Source organism: Oncorhynchus clarkii, chromosome 1 (genome assembly GCF_045791955.1).
Source record: "Oncorhynchus clarkii lewisi isolate Uvic-CL-2024 chromosome 1, UVic_Ocla_1.0, whole genome shotgun sequence".
Taxonomy (NCBI): Eukaryota; Metazoa; Chordata; class Actinopteri; order Salmoniformes; family Salmonidae; genus Oncorhynchus; species Oncorhynchus clarkii.
The window spans coordinates 2,474,429-2,496,714 of NC_092147.1; the positions used below are offsets into that span (position 1 = coordinate 2,474,429).

General features: G+C 45.7%; 1 protein-coding gene across 1 annotated transcript in view; it reads left to right on the forward strand.

Moving 5' to 3' along the window:
• The window catches only part of LOC139414202 (transmembrane protein 131), a 46,542-nt gene extending 26,839 nt beyond the window's left edge, over positions 1-19,703 (forward strand). The window contains 12 exon segments of the mRNA XM_071162095.1: positions 1,665-1,850; positions 5,650-5,799; positions 5,960-6,399; positions 11,337-11,527; positions 11,636-11,864; positions 13,460-13,616; positions 15,246-15,259; positions 16,014-16,277; positions 16,402-16,480; positions 16,565-16,650; positions 18,875-19,017; positions 19,521-19,703. Of these exon segments, the coding sequence (XP_071018196.1) occupies positions 1,665-1,850; positions 5,650-5,799; positions 5,960-6,399; positions 11,337-11,527; positions 11,636-11,864; positions 13,460-13,616; positions 15,246-15,259; positions 16,014-16,277; positions 16,402-16,480; positions 16,565-16,650; positions 18,875-19,017; positions 19,521-19,703 (2,122 nt within the window).
• Positions 19,704-22,286: the final 2,583 nt, after the last annotated feature.

Genomic DNA, 22,286 nt, shown 5'->3' on the forward strand with positions numbered 1-22,286 from the left:
TTGTGGTTCACAGATGTCAGTAAGCCATTCTCTATCTTATTGTGCTGCAGTGTCACACCAAATGTAATTTAACCTGCACAGGAACAAGGGTTAGAGTTAACCTGCACAGGAACAAGGGTTAGAGTTAACCTGCACAAGAACAAGGGTTAGGGTTAACCTGCACAAGAACAAGGGTTAGGGTTAACCTGCACAGGAACAAGGGTTAGGTTAGGGTTAACCTGCACAGGAACAAGGGTTAGGGTTAACCTGCACAGGAAAAGGGGTTTAGGGTTAACCTGCACAGGAAAAAGGGTTAGGGTTAACCTGCACAGGAACAAGGGTTAGGGTTAACCTGCACAGGAAAAAGGGTTAGGTTAGGGTTAACCTGCACAGGAAAAAGGGTTAGGTTAGAGTTAACCTGCACAGGAAAAAGGGTTAGGTTAGGGTTAACCTGCACAGGAACAAGGGTTAGGGTTAACCTGCACAGGAAAAGGGGTTTAGGGTTAACCTGCACAGGAAGAAGGGTTAGGGTTAACCTGCACAGGAAAAGGGTTAGGTTAGGGTTAACCTGCACAGGAACAAGGGTTAGGGTTAACCTGCACAGGAACAAGGGTTAGGTTAGGGTTAACCTGCACAGGAACAAGGGTTAGGGTTAACCTGCACAGGAACAAGGGTTAGGGTTAACCTGCACAGGAACAAGGGTTAGGGTTAACCTGCACAGGAAAAAGGGTTAGGTTAGAGTTAACCTGCACAGGAAAAAGGGTTAGGTTAGGGTTAACCTGCACAGGAAAATGGTTAGGTTAGGGTTAACCTGCACAGGAAAAGGGTTAGGTTAGGGTTAACCTGCACAGGAACAAGGGTTAGGGTTAACCTGCACAGGAACAAGGGTTAGGGTTAACCTGCACAGGAACAAGGGTTAGAGTTAACCTGCACAGGAACAAGGGTTAGAGTTAACCTGCACAGAAACAAGGGTTAGAGTTAACCTGCACAGGAACAAGGGTTAGGGTTAACCTGCACAGGAACAAGGGTTAGGGTTAACCTGCACAGGAACAAGGGTTAGAGTTAACCTGCACAGGAACAAGGGTTTAGGGTTAACCTGCACAGGAAAAAGGGTTAGGGTTAACCTGCACAGGAACAAGGGTTAGGTTAGAGTTAACCTGCACAGGAAAAAGGGTTAGGTTAGGGTTAACCTGCACAGGAAAAAGGGTTAGGTTAGGGTTAACCTGCACAGGAAAAAGGGTTAGGGTTAACCTGCACAGGAACAAGGGTTGGGTTTAACCTGCACAGGAAAAAGGGTTAGGGTTAACCTGCACAGGAACAAGGGTTAGAGTTAACCTGCACAGGAAAAAAGGTTAGGTTAGGGTTAACCTGCACAGGAAAAAGGGTTAGGGTTAACCTGCACAGGAACAAGGGTTAGAGTTAACCTGCACAGGAAAAAGGGTTAGGGTTAACCTGCACAGGAAAAAGGGTTAGGGTTAACCTGCACAGGAAAAAGGGTTAGGTTAGAGTTAACCTGCACAGGAAAAAGGGTTGCACAGAAACGAGAAGACGAGAAGCCTGTGTACTGTGTGTTTAGAGACTGTGGCAGGTTTTAACACACGTAACCTGTATGTATGTATGTCTGAAGCAGGTAGCCCCTATTCACTGGCTGACTGCATCTCCTTTCCTGTCTGTCTCTATCCCAGGTTTACACCGGACTTCACGTCATCCAGAGTGATCCGGGAGCTGAAGCTAGTGACGGAGGGAGGGTCAGAGTTTGTGTTTGTCCTGAACGCCTCTCTACCTTTTCACATGCTGGCCTCCTGCACAGAGACCCTCCCCAGACCCTCCTGGGAGCTGGAGCTATACGTCATCGTCTCCCTCGTCATGAGGTATACTATGCAACGACTCGCTAGGCGTGTCTAGCAGGATGGCAATGATGAGAAACAGTAACAAAGGTTCAGCAAACAGAGGCTTAAACCAGGCTAGGCTGGAACATGAGGTTCAACACACAGAGGCTTAAACCAGGCTAGGCTGGAACATGAGGTTCAACACACAGAGGCTTAAACCAGGCTAGGCTGGAACATGAGGTTCAACACACAGAGGCTTAAACCAGGCTAGGCTGGAACATGAGGTTCAACACACAGAGGCTTAAACCAGGCTAGGCTGGAACATGAGGTTCAACACACAGAGGCTTAAACCAGGCTAGGCTGGAACATGAGGTTCAACACACAGAGGCTTAAACCAGGCTAGGCTGGAACATGAGGTTCAACACACAGAGGCTTAAACCAGGCTAGGCTGGAACATGAGGTTCAACACACAGAGGCTTAAACCAGGCTAGGCTGGAACATGAGGTTCAACACACAGAGGCTTAAACCAGGCTAGGCTGGAACATGAGGTTCAACACACAGAGGCTTAAACCAGGCTAGGCTGGAACATGAGGTTCAACACACAGAAGATGAACTTAATTTAGGCTGAACTTAACCTAGAAGATTAAATAGCTGGGCTGCTATCCAGCTTACAAGGCGATTCTGTCCTTTCCTGCTTTTATTTTTATTTTCGTAAGACAATGTTCGTGAGATTCCAGCAAATGTCCGGTGAGCTCAGCCTCCGGCGTCCGGCCAGTAGCTTCACCTGTGCTAACTAAAACAGAACCTTATGGTTATAAATGAGGCCCCAGGTGTGTTGCAACGTAACGAGGGGGAGCCTGAAACCATGTCTAAAGACTGTTGACATCTAGTGGAAGCCATAGGAACTGCAATCTGGGTTATAGCTGCGGGCATGGCACTGCAGCCTTGAAATGCTGGTTGTGGAACGTAGCTGACGCTAATTATTTACAGACCCTTTGCTATGTGACACTAAATTGAGCTCAGGTGCAACCTGTTTCCATTGATCTTCCTTGGGATGTTTCTACAACTTGATTGGAGTCCACCTGTGGTAAATTCAATTGATTGGACATGATTTAGAAAGGCATGAGGTCGAATTATCCGTAGCGCTCCGATACAGGATCGTGTCGAGGCACAATATATGTCTGCAGATTGAAGGTCCCCAAGAACACAGTGGCTTCCATCATTCTTAAATGGAAGAAGTTTGGAACCACCAAGACTCTCCCTAGAGCTGGCCGCCCAGCCAAACTGAGAAATTGGGGGAGAAGGGCCTTGGTCAGGGAGGTGACCAAGAACCCGATGGTCACTCTGACAGAGCTCCAGAGTTCCTCTGTGGAGACAACCATCTCTGCAGCCCTCCACCAATCAGGCCTTTATGGTAGAGTGGCCATGTATGTTTTGTTTGATAAAGTTAATATTTATATAAAAAAATCTCAGTATACATTGGCGCGTTATGTTCAGTAGTTCCAAAAACATCTGGTGATTTTGCAGAGAGCCACACCAATATACATAAATACTCATCATAAATGTTGATGAAAATACAAGTGTTATGCATGGAATTTTAGATCCACTTCTCCTTAATGCAACCGCTGTGTCAGATTTCAAAAAGACTTTACGGAAAAAGCACACCATGCAATAATCTGAGTACAGCGCTCAGACAATAAAACAGACAAACATATATCCGCCATGTTGTGGAGTCAACAGAAGTCAGAAATAGCATTACACATATTCACTTACCTTTGGTGATCTTCATCAGAATGCACTCCCAGGAATCCCAGTTCCACAATAAATGTTTGATTTGTTTCGATAAAGTCCCTAATTTATGTCCAAATGCCTCATTGTTGAAACATGTCAAACGAAGTCTAGAATCAATCTTTAGGATGTTTTTATCATAAATCTTCAATAATGTTCCAACCGGAGAATTCCTTTGTCGAAAAGCAATGGAACGCAAGCTAACTTTCACATGAATGCGCGTCACAAGCTCATGGCACTCTGCCAGACTTCTGACTCAAAGAGCCCTTATGAGCCCCCACTCTACAGTAGAAGCATCAAACAAGATTCTAAAGACTGTTGATGTCTAGTGGAAGCCTTAAGAAGTGCAATATGACCAATATCCCACTGTATCTTCGATAGGGCATGAGTTGAAAAACTACAAACTTTAGATTTCCCACTTCCTGGTTGGATTTTTTTTCTCAGGTCTTTCCCTGCCATATGAGTTCTGTTATACTCACAGACATAATTCAAACAGTTTTAGAAACTTCGGAGTGTTTTCTATCCAAATGTACTAATAATATGGATATATTAGCAACTGGGCCTGAGTAGCAGGCAGTTTACTCTGGGCACCTTATTCATCCAAGCTACTCAATACTGCCTCCCAAAGAAGTTAATCCAGACGCTTTGTCAGATTTCAAAAAGGCTTTATGGCAAAAGCACACCATGCTATTATCTGAGGACAGCGCCCCGCAAACAAAAGCATAAAAACATTTTCCAACCAAGCAGAGGTGTCACGAAATGGCAATAAAATAAATTGCTTACCTTTGAAGATCTTCATCTGGTTGCAATCACAAGGGTCCCAGCTACATAACAAATGGTTCTTTTGTTCGATAAAGTCCCTCTTTATATCCCAAAAACTCTGTTTTGTTGGCGCGTTTTGTTCAGTAATCCACTGGTTCAAAGTCTGTCAAAACATGCAGACGAATACACCCTAATAGTAGCCCAAAGAAGTTTTAAAAGGCACATGACAGCCCACTTGGAGGCACCTAAAGGACTCTCAGATTATGAGAAACAAGATTTTCTGGTCTGGTGAAACCAAGATTGAACTCGGCCCCTGAATGCCAAGTGTCTGGAGGAAACTTGGCACCACCCCTAAGGTGAAGCATGGTGGTGGCAGCATCATGCTGTGGGGATGTTTTTCAGAGGCAGGAACTAGGAGACTAGTCAGGTTTGAGGGAAAGATGAATGGAGCAAAGTACAGAGATCCTTGATGAAAACCTGCTCCAGAGCACTCAGGACCTCAGACTGGGGCAAAGGTTCACCTTCCAACAGGACAACGACCCTAAGCACACAGCCATGACAACGCAGGAGTGGCTTCGGGACAAGTCTCTGAATGTCTTTGAGTGGCCCAGTCAGAGACCGGACTTGAATCTGATCAAACATCTCTGGAGAGACCTGAAAATAGCTGTGCAGCAACGCTCCCCATCCAACCTGACAGAGCTTGAGAATATATGCAGAGAAGAATGGGAGAAACTCCCCAAATACAGGTGTGCCAAGCTTGTAGCGCCATACCCAAGAAGACTCAAGGCTGTAATCGCTGCCCAAGGTGCTTCAACAAAGTACTGTTAGTTTTACTTATTTATTTAGAATCTAACGGACAAACCAAGTTTATTCACCTAAACAGCTGAAAATACATGTTTCCACCAGGACCCCCCTTTAGGTGGAGTCTCCTCATTTTCTCCAAACACTACATCTTTGTTGCTAGGCAGGAAGTGATGTGGTAATAAACTCTTCGCTCTGTTCTGTAACTCCCTGTTAACATGACTCTTCGCTCTGTTCTGTAGCTCCCTGTTAACATGGCTCTTCTCTCTGTTCTGTAGCTCCCTGTTAACATGGCTCTTCTCTCTGTTCTGTAGCTTCCTGTTAACATGGCTCTTCTCTCTGTTCTGTAGCTTCCTGTTAACATGGCTCTTCTCTCTGTTCTGTAGCTCCATGTTAACATGGCTCTTCTCTCTGTTCTGTAGCTCCATGTTAACATGGCTCTTCTCTCTGTTCTGTAGCTCCCTGTTAACCTGGCTCTTCTCCTCCATAGCTCCATGTTCCTGCTGGTGATTGCTATAGCCTACCTGGAAGCCCAGGGGATCTGGGAGTCCTTTAAGAGTCATCTGTCTCTGGACTCTCCCATGGAGACGGGCAGGCCCTTCAATCTCAGGGAAATAGTACGCATTTCAAGTGATGCTAAGTAAGTCCGACTTCCTCTTTGTAAAAGATAGATGTGTTTGTCATAAGTGTCTTGCATCACAGATAGCCCACCCGTATGGAGGTATATAATGGTCCTCTTGTGGAGAGACCTGTTACATTTTCTAAACGTGTAACCTCCCCACTATTCTTTGTCCTTTTAGCTTGAATGATTTCAGCGACGCCCACCAGAACCCGACCAGGGGGATGTATGGTTCTGGTAGCGAGGTGTCCCGGGTCGGGAGCCGAAACAGCAGAGCCTCCGTGGACCTTGATAGACATAGAGCCAGGATGGGCTTTGATCAATCAACTATGCAAGCCTCCTCCACCTTCTCTTCCTCCCAGCTAGCCAATGGCGCCCCGGTTTCCTGTCAGCTGATCAATCGGAAGGCGCGGAGCTCCAAGAGGCAGCAGGGAGGAGGACTCCTGGACCTCCAGAACGGGGGCCCTGGGTCAGGGTCGTCTCTGCCCCACAGAAGGTGCTGTTCTGGGGGAGAGGACCCAGACTACGCCAGCCTCCTGGGGGCCATGGATAACGACCTGAACAGACCTGAATCACCACCTCTACAGGAACACAACGTTTCTCTGTCTACACAGAACAGCGGTACCCTTACTCTACACAGAACAACGATACCATTACTCTACACAGAACAACGCTACCATTACTCTACACAGAACAACGCTACCATTACTCTACACAGAACAACGCTACCATTACTCTACACAGAACAACGCTACCATTACTCTACACAGAACAACGCTACCATTACTCTACACAGAACAACGATACCATTACTCTACACAGAACAACGCTACCATTACTCTACACAGAACAACGCTACCATTACTCTACACAGAACAACGCTACCATTACTCTACACAGAACAACGCTACCATTACTCTACACAGAACAACGCTACCATTACTCTACACAGAACAACGCTACCATTACTCTACACAGAACAACGCTACCATTACTCTACACAGAACAACGGTAGCATTTTATTTCACAATAACTATATACCCATGATGGATGGGGCTGACCAGAGTAATAGACACAGTGTCTTGGTTCTATACCCATGATGGATGGGGCTGACCAGAGTAATAGACACAGTGTCTTGGTTCTATACCCATGATGGATGGGGCTGACCAGAGTAATAGACACAGTGTCTTGGTTCTATACCCATGATGGATGGGGCTGAGCAGAGTAATAGACACAGTGTCTTGGTTCTATACCCATGATGGATGGGGCTGACCAGAGTAATAGACACAGTGTCTTGGTTCTATACCCATGATGGATGGGGCTGACCAGAGTAATAGACACAGTGTCTTGGTTCTATACCCATGATGGATGGGGCTGACCAGAGTAATAGACACAGTGTCTTGGTTCTATACCCATGATGGATGGGGCTGACCAGAGTAATAGACACAGTGTCTTGGTTCTATACCCATGATGGATGGGGCTGACCAGAGTAATAGACACAGTGTCTTGGTTCTATACCCATGATGGATGGGGCTGACCAGAGTAATAGACACAGTGTCTTGGTTCTACACCCATGATGGATGGGGCTGACCAGAGTAATAGACACAGTGTCTTGGTTCTGCACCCATGATGGATGGGGCTGACCAGAGTAATAGACACAGTGTCTTGGTTCTATACCCATGATGGATGGGGCTGACCAGAGTAATAGACACAGTGTCTTGGTTCTATACCCATGATGGATGGGGCTGACCAGAGTAATAGACACAGTGTCTTGGTTCTATACCCATGATGGATGGGGCTGACCAGAGTAATAGACACAGTGTCTTGGTTCTACACCTGGTGCCTTAAAGTATTCACACCCTTTGACTTTTTCCACATTTTGTTGTTACAGTCTGAATTTTTAAATGTAGATTATTTTTGTTGTTGTTGCTGGCCTGCACACAATACCAACGTGGAATACAGTGGGGCAAAAAAGTATTTAGTCAGCCACCAATTGTGCAAGTCCTCCCACTTAAAAAGATGAGGCCTGTAATTTTCATCATAGGTACACTTCAACTATGTCAGACAAAATGAGAAAACAAATCCAGAAAATCACATTGTAGGATTTTTAATGAATTTATTTGCAAATTATAGTGGAAAATAAGTATTTGGTCAATAACAAAAGTTTATCCAAATACTTTGTTATATACCCTTTGTTGGCAATGACAGAGGTCAAACGTTTTCTGTAAGTCTTCACAAGGTTTTCACACACTGTTGCTGGTATTTTGGCCCATTCCTCCATGCAGATCTCCTCTAGAGCAGTGATGTTTTGGGGCTGTTGCTGGGCAATCTGTTTGCAACAAGGCACTAAAGTAATACTGCAAAAAAATGTGTTAAACCAATGAACTGTTTTTTCTGGATAAAAAAAGGAAAGGAATGGCAGAGGCAAAATCCTAGAGGAAAACCTGGTTCAGTCTGCTTTCCATCAGACACTGGGAGATGAATTCACCTTTCAACACGACAATAACGTAGAACACAAGGCCAAATCTACACTGGAGTTGCTTACCAATAAGACAGTTGATGTTCCTGAGTGTCCGAGTTTTGACTTAAACCTACTTGAAAATCTATGGCACAACCTGAAAATGGTTGTCTAGCAATGATCAACAACCAATTCGACAGAGCTTGATGAATTTTGAAGAGAATAACGGGCAAATGTTGCACAATCCAGGTGTGTAAAAATCTTAGAGACTCACCCAGAAAGTAATTACTGCCCAAGTATTGACTTGGGTGTGACTACTGTATACTGAACAGAAATATAAACGCAACATGCAACAATTTCAAATATTTTACTCACTCAATTTAAATAATTTAATTAGGCCCTCATCGATGGATTTCACATGACTGAGCAGGGTTGCAGCCATGGGTGGGCCTGGAAGAGCCACTGAGGAGCCAGGCCCAGCCAATCAGAGTTAGTTTTCCCCCACAAAGGGATTTATTAGAGACAAATACTCCTCGGCACCTCTCTCCCCCCCCCCTCAGACGATCCCGCAGGTGAAGAAGCCAGATGTGGAGGTCCTGGGCTTGCGTGGTTACACATGGTCTGCGGTTGTGAGGCCATGTGGACGTACTGCCAAATTCTCAAAAATGTAGGTGGCTTATGGTAGAGAAATGAACATTAAATTCTCTGGAAACAGCTCTGGTGGAACTTCCTGCAGTCAACATGCCAATTGCACGCTCTGTCAAAACTTGAGACATCAGTGGCCTTGTGTTGTGGGACTAAACTGCGCCTTTTATTGTCCCCAGCACAAGGTGCACCTGTGCAATGATCATGCTGTTTAATCAGCTTCTTTATATGCCACACCTGTCAGGTGGATCAATTATCTTGGCAAATGAAAAATGTTCACTAATAAGGATGTGCTCAACATTTGAGAGAAATAAGCTTTTTTGTGTGTATGGAAAATATCTTATTTTTTTATATATATTGTTTTTTTTATTTTTCAGCTCATGAAACATGGGACCAACACAACATGTTGTGTTTATATTTTTGATCGGTATAAATGAGATATTTCTGTCATTGTGGGGTATTGTGTGAAAAAACATTTAATCCATTTTGAATTCAGGCAGTAACACAACAAAATGTGTAATAAGTGGAGGGGTATGAATACTCCCTGATGCCACTGTAGGCACTGTAGGCACTGTAGGTACTGTAGGTACTGTAGGTACTGTAGGCACTGTAGGCACTGTAGGCACTGTAGGTACTGTAGGTACTGTAGGTACTGTAGGTACTGTAGGCACTGTAGGTACTGTAGGTACTGTAGGCACTGTAGGTACTGTAGGTACTGTAGGTACTGTAGGTACTGTAGGTACGCACAAGTGTGTGTTGTCCTGCAGTGTGTGACTGTAGTTGTGTTGTCCCCTGTGTACTGTAGTTGTGTTGTCCTGTAGTAACTGTAGTTGTGTTGTCCTGCAGTAGTTGTGACTGTAGTTGTGTTGTTGTGTACTGTAGTAGTTGTGCTGTAGTGTAGTGTTGTCCTGTAGTACTGTAGTTGTGTTGTCCTGTAGTAGTTGTGACTGTATTTGTGTTGTCCTGTAGTAGTTGTTACTGTAGTTGTGTTGTCCTGTAGTAGTTGTGACTGTATTTGTGTTGTCCTGCAGTAGTTGTGACTGTAGTTGTGTTGTCCTGCAGTAGTTGTGACTGTAGTGGTGTTGTCCTGTAGTAGTTGTGGCTGTAGTTGTGTTGTCCTGTAGTAGTTGTGACTGTAGTTGTTGTCCTGTAGTAGTTGTGGCTGTATTTGTGTTGTCCTGTAGTAGTTGTGACTGTAGTTGTGTTGTCCTGTAGTAGTTGTGGCTGTGTAGTTGTTGTCCTGTAGTAGTTGTGACTGTAGTTGTGTTGTCCTGTAGTAGTTGTGACTGTAGATGTGTGTCCTGTAGTAGTTGTGACTGTATTTGTGTTGTCCTGTAGTAGTTGTGACTGTAGTTGTTGTGTATTGTGTGTTGTCCTGTAGTAGTTGTGACTGTAGTTGTGTTGTCCTGTAGTAGTTGTGACTGTGTTGTCCTGCAGTAGTTGTGACTGTAGTTGTGTTGTCCTGCAGTAGTGACTGTAGTTGTGTTGTCCCTGACGCTAAAGGAAAGCAGCTGAGAGGTAAAACTAATGCTCAGAGAAAGAGAGCGGTCCAGAGAGTTGTGGCTGTAGTTGTTGTCCTGTAGTAGTTGTGACTGTGTTGTTGTCCTGTAGTAGTAGTTGTGTAGTTGTGACTGTAGTTGTTGTCCTGTAGTAGTTGTGTTGTCCTGTAGTAGTTGCGGCTGTGTTGTTGTCTGTAGTAGTTGTGTTGTCCTGTAGTTGTGACTGTAGATGTGTTGTCTTGTAGTAGTTGTGACTGTAGTTGTGTTGTCTTGTAGTAGTTGTGACTGTAGTTGTGTTGTCCTGTAGTAGTTGTGACTGTAAGTGCAGTAGTTGTGACTGTAGTTGTGTTGTCCTGTAGTAGTTGTGACTGTAGTTGTGTTGTCCTGCAGTAGTTGTGACTGTAGTTGTGTTGTCCTGTAGTAGTTGTGACTGTGACTGCAGTTGTGTTGTCCTGTAGTAGTTGTGACTGTAGTTGTGTTGTCCTGTAGTAGTTGTGTACTGTATTTGTGTTGTCCTGTAGTAGTTGTGACTGTAGTTGTGTTGTCCTGCAGTAGTTGTGTAGTTGTGTTGTCCTGCAGTAGTTGTGACTGTAGTTGTGTTGTCCTGTAGTAGTTGTGACTGTGACTGTAGTTGTGTTGTCCTGTAGTAGTTGTGACTGTAGTTGTGTTGTCCTGTAGTAGTAGTTGTGACTAGTTGTGTTGTCTGTAGTAGTTGTGACTGTATTTGTGTTGTCCTAGTATTGACTGTACTGTGACTGTAGTTGTGTTGTCCTGTAGTAGTTGTGACTGTATTTGTGTTGTCCTGCAGTAGTTGTGACTGTAGTTGTGTATTTGTGTTGTCCTGCAGTAGTTGTGACTGTAGTTGTGTATTTGTGTTGTCCTGTAGTAGTTGTGACTGTAGTTGTGTAGTTGTGTTGTCCTGCAGTAGTTGTGACTGTAGTTGTGTTGTCCTGCAGTGCTAGACGCTAAAGGAAAGCAGCTGAGAGGTAAAACTAATGCTCAGAGAAAGAGAGCGGAGAAGGAGAGGAGAGCAAAGGGAAAACCACCTCAGGGAGACCAGCTGAAGGATGTTTTGGCAGACAATGACGACAGCTCCTCTACCACCACAGAGACCTCCAACCCTGATGTAGAGGCCAGCAACAAAGAGGTAGACCGAGAGAGCGACACACATACACACACACACACGCAGACTCACTAACTCTTGCAGACTTTAAACGGGGTGGTATAGGGAGAATGTCTTGTTCTGTCTGTTTAGGAACCGGTGAAGAAGAAGGGCAGAACAGCAGTGACTCTGGAGAAAGAGGAAACCAAACCCCAAAACAACAAGCGACAAACCAACACAAATGATCAATCTAGTTCCCTGGAGCTCCCTTACATCACAGCCCTGGAGATCAAACAACGCAAGACCTTCACATCCAAAGCCCTCATCCACTCTGCACTCTCCACCGTCCCTACGGCTAGGACTCTGCAGAAACCCAGACCTGGGTCCCATCTCAACTCGTCTGATTGTTCTGTACTTGGTAATGGAGACATGTTGTTGTTGTTTTACACTGGTGCTTCTTTAAGTCCCGTCACTGTTTTCTGCTGCTTCTGAACGTGATCTTTAATGGTTTGAGAGAAACAGCCAAACAGCCAGGGATTCTCTTTTGTTCTTTATATTGGATCTTCTCTTTGTCAAATTCCTTTTATTATTGATGTTCATTAGGGTTCGGGTCAGTGTCCTAGCTCACCCTAGGGTCAGTGTCCACACTCTCCCTAGGGTCAGTGTCCACACTCTCCCTAGGGTCAGTGTCCTAGCTCTCCCTAGGGTCAGTGTCCTAGCTCACCCTAGGGTCAGTGTCCACACTCTCCCTAGGGTCAGTGTCCTAGCTCACCCTAGGGTCAGAGTCCTTGCTCACCCTAGGGTCAGTGTCCTAGCTCTCCCTAGGGTCAGTGTCCTAGCTCTCCCTAGGGTCAGTGTCCACGCTCTCCCTAGGGTCAGAGTCCATGCTCTCCCTAGGGTCAGAGTCCACGCTCTCCCTAGGGTCAGTGTCCTAGCTCACCCTAGGGTCAGAGTCCTTGCTCACCCTAGGGTCAGTGTCCTAGCTCTCCCTAGAGTCAGTGTCCTAGCTCTCCCTAGGGTCAGTGTCCACGCTCTCCCTAGGGTCAGAGTCCACGCTCTCCCTAGGGTCAGTGTCCACGTTCTCCCTAGGGTCAGAGTCCACGCTCTCCCTAGGGTCAGTGTCCTAGCTCACCCTAGGGTCAGAGTCCTTGCTCTCCCTAGGGTCAGAGTCCTTGCTCTCCCTAGGGTCAGTGTCCTAGCTCACCCTAGGGTCAGAGTCCTAGCTCACCCTAGGGTCAGAGTCCTAGCTCACCCTAGGGTCAGTGTCCTAGCTCACCCTAGGGTCAGAGTCCTAGCTCACCCTAGGGTCAGAGTCCTAGCTCACCCTAGGGTCAGAGTCCTAGCTCACCCTAGGGTCAGAGTCCTAGCTCACCCTAGGGTCAGTGTCCTAGCTCACCCTAGGGTCAGAGTCCACGCTCTCCCTAGGGTCAGAGTCCACGCTCTCCCTAGGGTCATAGTCCTAGCTCACCCTAGGGTCAGAGTCCTAGCTCACCCTAGGGTCAGAGTCCTAGCTCACCCTAGGGTCAGAGTCCTAGCTCACCCTAGGGTCAGTGTCCTAGCTCACCCTAGGGTCAGTGTCCTAGCTCACCCTAGGGTCAGAGTCCTAGCTCTCCCTAGGGTCAGTGTCCTAGCTCACCCTAGGGTCAGAGTCCTAGCTCACCCTAGGATCAAAGTCCTAGCTCACCCTAGGGTCAGAGTCCACGCTCTCCCTAGGGTCAGTGTCCTAGCTCACCCTAGGGTCAGAGTCCTAGCTCACCCTAGGGTCAGAGTCCTTGCTCACCCTAGGGTCAGAGTCCTTGCTCACCCTAGGGTCAGAGTCCTAGCTCACCCTAGGGTCAGTGTCCTAGCTCTCCCTAGGGTCAGAGTCCACGCTCTCCCTAGCCCATTATACCTCCATCCATTCTCACTTCTAAATGTTCTGTTAGGCTGTTATCTGAGACGGGTGGTTCCCTTTCTCTCTCTGCCCCCCAGTGCCTTGTGGGAAGCTGGAGGATTCTTGTCCGTTTCCCGTGGGGAAGCGGTTGTCCAGCGGCTCGGTCTCGGTTTCAGAGCTAGGTCACAGCAGCAGCTCCGAGGGAGAGAAGGAGTTCGCTGCTACTGAATGGGACAACCCACTGCTCACTTATTGACCAATGTGTGTCCCAAATGGCACCCTATTCCCTATGTAGTGCACTACTATAGACCAGAGCCCTATTCCCTATATAGTGCACTACTATAGACCAGAGCCCTATTCCCTATATAGTGCACTACTTTAGACCAGAGCCCTATTCCCTATATAGTGCACTACTTTAGACCAGAGCCCTATTCCCTATGTAGTGCACTACTTTAGACCAGAGCCCTATTCCCTATATAGTGCACAACTTTAGACCAGAGCCCTATTCCTTATGTAGTGGTACTACTATAGACCAGAGCCCTATTCCCTATATAGTACACTAATTTAGACCAGAGCCCTATTTCCTATATAGTGCACAACTTTAGACCAGAGCCCTATTCCCTATGTAGTGGTACTACTATAGACCAGAGCCCTATTCCCTATATAGTACACTACTTTAGACCAGAGTCCTATTCCCTATATAGTGCACTACTTTAGACTAGAGCCCTATTCCCTATATAGTGCACTACTTTAGACCAGAGCCCTATTCCCTATATAGTGCACGACTTTAGACCAGAGCCCTATTCCCTATGTAGTGCACTACTTTAGACCAGAGCCCTATGTAGGGATTAGGGTACCACCTGGGATGCAGTCCTGGGTTGGCGTAAATCAATTAACCTCTCTTGCACCAATAGGAAGGTAGCGTCCCACCTCGACAACAGCCAGTGAAATTGCAGGGCGCCAAATTCAAAACAACAGAAATCCCATAATTCCTCAAACATACAAGTATTTTACACCATTTTAAAGGTGAACTTGTTGTGAATCCAGCCACAGTGTCCGATTTCAAAAAGGCTTTACAACGAAAGCAAACCAAACGATTATGTTAGGTCAGTACCTAGTCACAGAAAAACACAGCCATTTTTCCAGCCAAAGAGAGGAGTCACACAAAGCAGAAATAGAGATAGAATTAATCACTAACCTTTGATGATCTTCATCAGATGACACTCATAGGACTTCATGTTACACAATACATGTATGTTTTGTTCGATATAGTTCATATTTATATCCATAAATCTCAGTATACATTGGGCGCGTTATGTTCAGTAGTTCCAAAAACATCCGGTGATTTTGCAGAGAGCCACATCAATTTTACAGAGATACTCATTATAAACACTGATGAAAGATACAACTGTTATGCATGGAATTTTAGATCCACTTCTCCTTAATGCAACCGCTGTGTCAGATTTATAAAAAAACTTTACGGAAAAAGCACACCATGCAATAATCTGAGTACAGCGCTCAGACGCACAAACAAGCCATACAGATATCCGCCATGTTGTAGAGTCAACAGAAGTCAGAAACAGCATTATAAATATTCACTTACCTTTGATGATCTTCATCAGAATGCACTCCCAGGAATCCCAATTCCACAATAAATGTTTGTTTTGTTTGATAAAGTCTATAATTTATGTCCAAATACCTCCTTTTTGTTTGCGCGTTTAGCCTAGTAATCCAAATTCATGAGGCACGATCACTATGTCCAGACGAAAAGTCAAAAAGTTCCGTTACAGTCCGTAGAAACATGTTAAACGATGTATAGAATCAATCTTTAGGATGTTTTTAACATAAATCTTCAATAATATTCCAACCGGAGAATTCCTTTGTCTTCAGAAATGCAATGGAACGCAGGTCGCTCGCGCGTGATCAGCCACTCTGGCAGAGCCCTGACTCATTCAGCTCTCATTCCGTCTCCTTCACAGTAGAATCCTCAAACAAGGTTCTAAAGACTGTTGACATCTAGTGGAAGCCTTAGGAAGTGCAATATGACCCCATAGACACTGTATATTCGATAGGCAATGACTTGAAAAACTACAAACCTCAGATTTCCCACTTCCTGGTTGGATTTGTTCTCAGGTTTTTGCCTGCCATATGAGTTATGCTATACTCACAGACATCGTTCAAACTGTTTTAGAAACGTGCATATCCTAGCATCTGGGCCTGAGTAGCAGGCAGTTTACTCTGGGCACGCTTTTCATCCGGACGTGAAAATACTGCCCCCTACCCCAAAGAAGTTAAGCCAACTCAGGGAGTAAACTGAAATTCATCACGGTTACTCTATTGGTGCAGAAAAACCCCCTGTTGAGATATATCTGGGGTAATATAAGACGCGTTTCATCTGCAAACCGCAACTGAGAAGATAATGTTGATGGTTTCAGCAGATGAATGTAATTAATGTAATTAATGTTAACTAAATAATAGAGGTCCTAGAATCAATCCCTGTGGAACATCACATTCACTACTGCCTCCTCTCTCCTGTATCTCCGCTTCCCTGTGGAACACCACATTCACGACTGCCTCCTCTCTCCTCTCTCTCCTGTATCGCCGCTTCCCTGTGGAACACCACATTCACTACTGCCTCCTGTCTCCACCCTGCAGAAGCCGACAGTCTCCAGCAGACCTCCCTCCAGACCATGAATGCAGACACCTTCCTGAAGAGACCCATCTCAGCTAGGACCTACTCCCATCCCCGCTCCTCCCCCAGCCTAGTGACCAGGGGAACATACAGCCAAGTACTCAATGCCAATAGTGAGACCAACTTGAAGAAGGCATCAGGGAACAAGCTAGCTAATGCCACCTCTCTCCCGGGCAAGAATGGCAATCCTACTTTTGCAGCTGTGGCTGCGGGATACGACAGAAGCCCAGGTGAGCTACCATCGCAAATTGTCAACCCTCTGATACTTTTGTATTGACTAGATACAAGTTGTGACCGTACGTAGTGTGATGGTTTTCACGTGGCAAGTTGTGACCATAGTGTGATGGTTTTCAGGTGGCAGTGGCCCAGGTCAAAGAGCCCAATGGAAGACTCTAGCTCACGTGACCTCAGTGGAGAGCGACAGCTCAGACAGGTAACATGACGCTCTCTCCGGCGCTCGCTCTATCGCTTTCTCGCTCTGATTCCAAATAATCCATTCATTTTCCCTCTTATCTAGCTCAGGATTATGGTCTCCCATAGGATTCAACCCTGCCAACTCCTTCTCTGCATTCGGACCCAACAACTCCTTCAATCTGACAGGAGGTAAGGACTGGAATCAGGGGAGCACAATGAGGCTTCAGGCTTTATGGTGGTGTCATGTCTCCAGCTAGGGGCTTTATGGTGCTGTCATGTTGTCTCCAGCTAGGGGCTTTATGGTGCTGTCATGTTGTCTCCAGCTAGGGGCTTTATGGTGGTGTCATGTTGTCTCCAGCTAGGGGCTTTATGGTACTGTCATGTCTCCAGCTAGGGGCTTTATGGTGCTGTCATGTTGTCTCCAGCTAGGGGCTTTATGGTACTGTCAGGTCTCCAGCTAGGGGCTTTATGGTGCTGTCATGTTGTCTCCAGCTAGGGGCTTTATGGTACTGTCATGTCTCCAGCTAGGGGCTTTATGGTGCTGTCATGTTGTCTCCAATTAGGGGCTTTATGGTACTGTCATGTCTCCAGCTAGGGGCTTTATGGTGGTGTCATGTTGTCTCCAGCTAGGGGCTTTATTTTAGTTCTGTAATAAATTGGATCCATTACATTTGATGGTGCATTTTAATTTGGCGTGGTTAGAAATCCTGCAGTTATTTTGCTGTAGTGGGTGAAGTGTTGGCTTATTTCGGGGATTTCACATTAGACTATAGTGATCCAGACTGTAGTGGATCAATCCACATTAGACTGTAGTGATCCGGACTGTAGTGGATCAATCCACATTAGACTGTAGTGATCCGGACTGTAGTGGATCAATCCACATTAGACTATAGTGATCTGGACTGTAGTGGCTCAATCCACATTAGACTATAGTGATCCAGACTGTAGTGGATCAATCCACATTAGACTATAGTGATCCGGACTGTAGTGGATCAATCCACATTAGACTGTAGTGATCTGGACTGTAGTGGATCAATCCACATTAGACTATAGTGATCCGGACTGTAGTGGATCAATCCACATTAGACTGTAGTGATCTGGACTGTAGTGGCTCAATCCACATTAGACTATAGTGATCTGGACTGTAGTGGATCAATCCACATTAGACTATAGTGATCCAGACTGTAGTGGATCAATCCACATTAGACTATAGTGATCCGGACTGTAGTGGATCAATCCACATTAGACTATAGTGATCCAGACTGTAGTGGATCAATCCACATTAGACTATAGTGATCCGGACTGTAGTGGATCAATCCACATTAGACTATAGTGATCTGGACTGTAGTGGATCAATCCACATTAGACTATAGTGATCTGGACTGTAGTGGATCAATCCACATTAGACTATAGTGATCTGGACTGTAGTGGATCAATCCACATTAGACTATAGTGATCCGGACTGTAGTGGATCAATCCACATCAATCCACATTAGACTATAGTGATCCGGACTGTAGTGGATCAATCCACATTAGACTGTAGTGATCCGGACTGTAGTGGATCAATCCACATTAGACTATAGTGATCCGGACTGTAGTGGATCAATCCACATTAGACTGTAGTGATCCGGACTGTAGTGGATCAATCCACATTAGACTATAGTGATCTGGACTGTAGTGGATCAATCCACATTAGACTATAGTGATCCGGACTGTAGTGGATCAATCCACATTAGACTATAGTTATCCGGACTGTAGTGGATCAATCCACATTAGACCATAGTGATCTGGACTGTAGTGGATCAATCCACATTAGACCATAGTGATCTGGACTGTAGTGGATCAATCCACATTAGACTGTAGTGATCTGGACTGTAGTGGATCAATCCACATTAGACTGTAGTGATCCGGACTGTAGTGGATCAATCTACATTAGACTATAGTGATCTGGACTGTAGTGGATCAATCCACATTAGACTGTAGTGATCCGGACTGTAGTGGATCAATCCACATTAGACTGTAGTGATCCGGACTGTAGTGGATCAATCCACATTAGACTGTAGTGATCCGGACTGTAGTGGATCAATCCACATTAGACTGTAGTGATCTGGACTGTAGTGGATCAATCCACATTAGACTATAGTGATCTGGACTGTAGTGGATCAATCCACATTAGACTATAGTGATCTGGACTGTAGTGGCTCAATCCACATTAGACTGTAGTGATCCGGACTGTAGTGGATCAATCCACATTAGACTGTAGTGATCCGGACTGTAGTGGATCAATCCACATTAGACTGTAGTGATCCGGACTGTAGTGGATCAATCCACATTAGACTGTAGTGATCCGGACTGTAGTGGATCAATCCACATCATTTTTTCTAGTTTTAAAGGCGTTTTGTTTGTTTTCCAGTCTTCCGTGGGATGTCCTTCCCGAAGACATCCGAGCCTCAGCAGACTTGGCCTGAGTTGAGCTCTGCGTCCTCGTCTCTCTGGGACGCCCCCAGCAACCCCCTGCACTCCTGGCTCAGCAGCTCCCCCACTGTCCCCACCGCAGTAAGACCGCCCATGTTATCATATATACCACTGTGGTCAGACCCCCTCACAGTACCTTAACATACAAATCACTGTGGTCAGACCCCCTCACAGTACCATCTTAACATGTGGTCAGACCCCTCACAGTAGCATCTTAACACTGTGGTCAGACCCCCTCACAGTATCATCTTAACATGTGGTCAGACCCCCTCACAGTATCATCTTAACATGTGGTCAGACCCCCTCACAGTACCATCTTAACATGTGGTCAGACCCCCTCACAGTACCATCTTAACACTCCAAGGTACATTCTTAAAGTGGCTATCGCTAGCCGGTTTCAAAGTTCTGTTTGGCCCACTTGATGCATGGAGTGAAGAAACTTGTTTTTGACGTTAGTCAATGTGATATATTGTCGAGACATGCCCCCCCATTTTCACCTGGCTTTATATAGGCCAGACTAGCTTTATATAGGCCAGATATATTGAGACAAATATTAAAACAAATGATTCCCTCTGTTTCTCCAGTCCGTCCTGGGTAGCAGCAGGAACCCCTGGTCCACCACCACCCCCTTTGGCAGCTCCATCTGGTCCACTAGTGGAGACACTGCACTACACTCCTTCACTCCCACCACCACCACCTCCTCCACCCTCCCACGACTTACCCAGCATCCCCACCCTGGGCCTGGCCCCTCCAACTGCCCCCACTGAGATGAGCCGTTCCTACGACCCCTGGAGGCCCACCCTCAGCAGACATGGCTCAGAGCCCTGGTCCAGCCACTGAGGAGTAACAGGCACTCGCTCTTAGCCTGGTCCCAAATCTGTTTCAGCTCGTGCCAACTCCAATGCTGTCTTTATCAAGCCAAACATGGCAACGTGGCATGAAAATGATTGCCAAAGAGTTGGCGTAGCACCAACAGGCTGGAACTCAGGCTAACTCGCTCTCACAGATGTGATAATTCTTAACTGAATTATCACGTAAATGGCATATTTACGTCATGTGAGCAGACCTCATGTACGGATGCTGGTCTAAATCAGAAACATACCATGGTATCAGTTGTTAAACAGTACTTGAATATACATCAAAACAAATAATTTTATCGACGAGTCCCGTCTAGAAAAGGTTTCAATGTAATTTGGTAGCCCCAGCACTTTCTAACACCAACCAAAACCCCCTGATCATTTAGTTCACAGCAGTTACATGCTTTTTATTCAGGGGGGGATTGGTAAATACAGTCTTGATTCATTTTTAGGGACACCTCTTAAATGTAAACAAGAGGAAAGGAATGTTTTTACCGACACAGGCCGCTGTAACACCTTGGACCAGAGCTAGGTATTACTGGTCTCTTGTTCACTAGCTCTGGTCCAGGTCACTGTAACACCCTGGACCAGAGCTAGGTAATGCTGGTTTGTTGTTCACTAGCTCTGGTCCAGGTCGCTGTAACACCCTGGACCCGAGCTAGGTAATGCTGGTCGGTTTTGTGGCTCAGTGCTGCTGTATGGTGCAGTGTTACTCTGTTGAAATAAGCACGTTGTGTGTAGCAGACACATACAACGCATTTGGAAAGTATTCAGACCCATTGACTTTTTCCACATTTTGTTTAGGTTACAGCCTTATTCTAAAATTGAATAAATAGATGTTTTTTCCCTCAATCTTCACACAATGACAAAGCTAATTTATAAATTTAAAAAAGTACTTTGTTGAAGCACCTTGGGCAGCGATTACAGCCTCGAGTCTTCTTGGGTATGACGCTACAAGCTTGGTACACCTGTATTTGAGGAGTTTCTCCCATTCATCTCTGCAGATCCTCTCAAGCTCTGTCAGGTTGGATGGGCAGCTACGTTCAGGTCTCTCCAGAGATGTTCGATCGGGTTCAAGTCAGGGCTCTGGCTGAGTCACTCAAGAACATTCAGAGACTTGTGCAGAAGCCACTCCTGTGTTGTCTTGGCTGTGTGCTTTGGGTCGTTGTCCTGTTGGAAGGTGAACCTTCACCCCAGTCTGAGGTCCTGAGCTCTCTGGAGCAGGTTTTCATCAAGGATCTCTCTGTACTTTACTCCATTCATCTTTCCCTCAATCCTGACTAGTCTCCCAGTCCCTGCCTCTGAAAAACATCCCCACAGCATGATGCTGCCACCACCATGCTTCGCCATAGGGATGGTGCCAGGTTTCCTCCAGACGTGACGCTTGGCATTCAGGCCAAATAGTTCAATCTTGGTTTCATCAGACCAGAGAATCTTGTTTCTCATGGTCTGAGAGTTCTTTAGGTGCCTTTTGACAAACTCCAAGTGGGCTGTCATGTGCCTTTTACTGAGAAGTGGCTTCCGTCTAGCCACTCTACCATAAAGGCCTGATTGGTGGAGTGCTGCAGAAATGGTTGTCCTTCTGGAAGGTTCTCCCATTTCCACAGAGGAACTCTGGAGCGGTCAGAGTGACCATTGGGTTCTTGCTCACCTCCCTGACCAAGGCCCATCTCCTCCGATTGCTCAGTTTGGTCGGGCGATCAGCTCTAGGAAGAGTCTTGTTGGTTCCAAACTTCTTCCATTTAAGAATGATGGAGACCACTGTGTTCTTGGGTACCTTCAATGCTGCAGAAATGTTTTGGTACCCTTCCTCAGATCTGTGCCTCGACACAATCCTGTCTATGAGCTCTACGGACAATTCCTTCGACCTCATGGCTTGGTTTTTGCTCTGACATGCGCTGTCAACTGTGGGGCCTTTCCAAATCATGTCCAATCAATTGAATTTACCACAGGTGGACTCGAATCAAGTTGTAGAAACATCTCAAGGATGATCAATGGAAACATGATGCACCTGAGCTCAATTTCAAATCTAATAGCAAAAGGGTCTGAATATTTATGTAATTAAGGTATTTCTGTTTTTACACATTTACAAAAATGTCTAAACTTTTGTCATTGTATTGTGTGCAGATTGAGGTGGAAAACATTTAAATCCCTTTTTGAAATAAGACTAACGTAACAATGTGGAACAAGTGAAGGGGTCTGAATACTTTCGCAATGCACTGTCCTCTGTTTTAAGGGTTGTTTTCTAGCCCGGATACCAGTGTGTTTGTGCAATCATGCTGCTCTTCGTTTGACTAGAACACGTCTGGGACCAGACTAGTGTCCTTCATTATTTTCTTTGCTGATTTGAAATGTGGTTTCATTCAGGACAGAGGACACCCTTTGAATGCAGTCCTATTGAACAGTTAGGATCTGCTTTGTTTACAGTCCACTCATGGAAACATCATGAATATTGTATTTAAAGGAATACTTCTGTATTTTCACTGAGGCCCT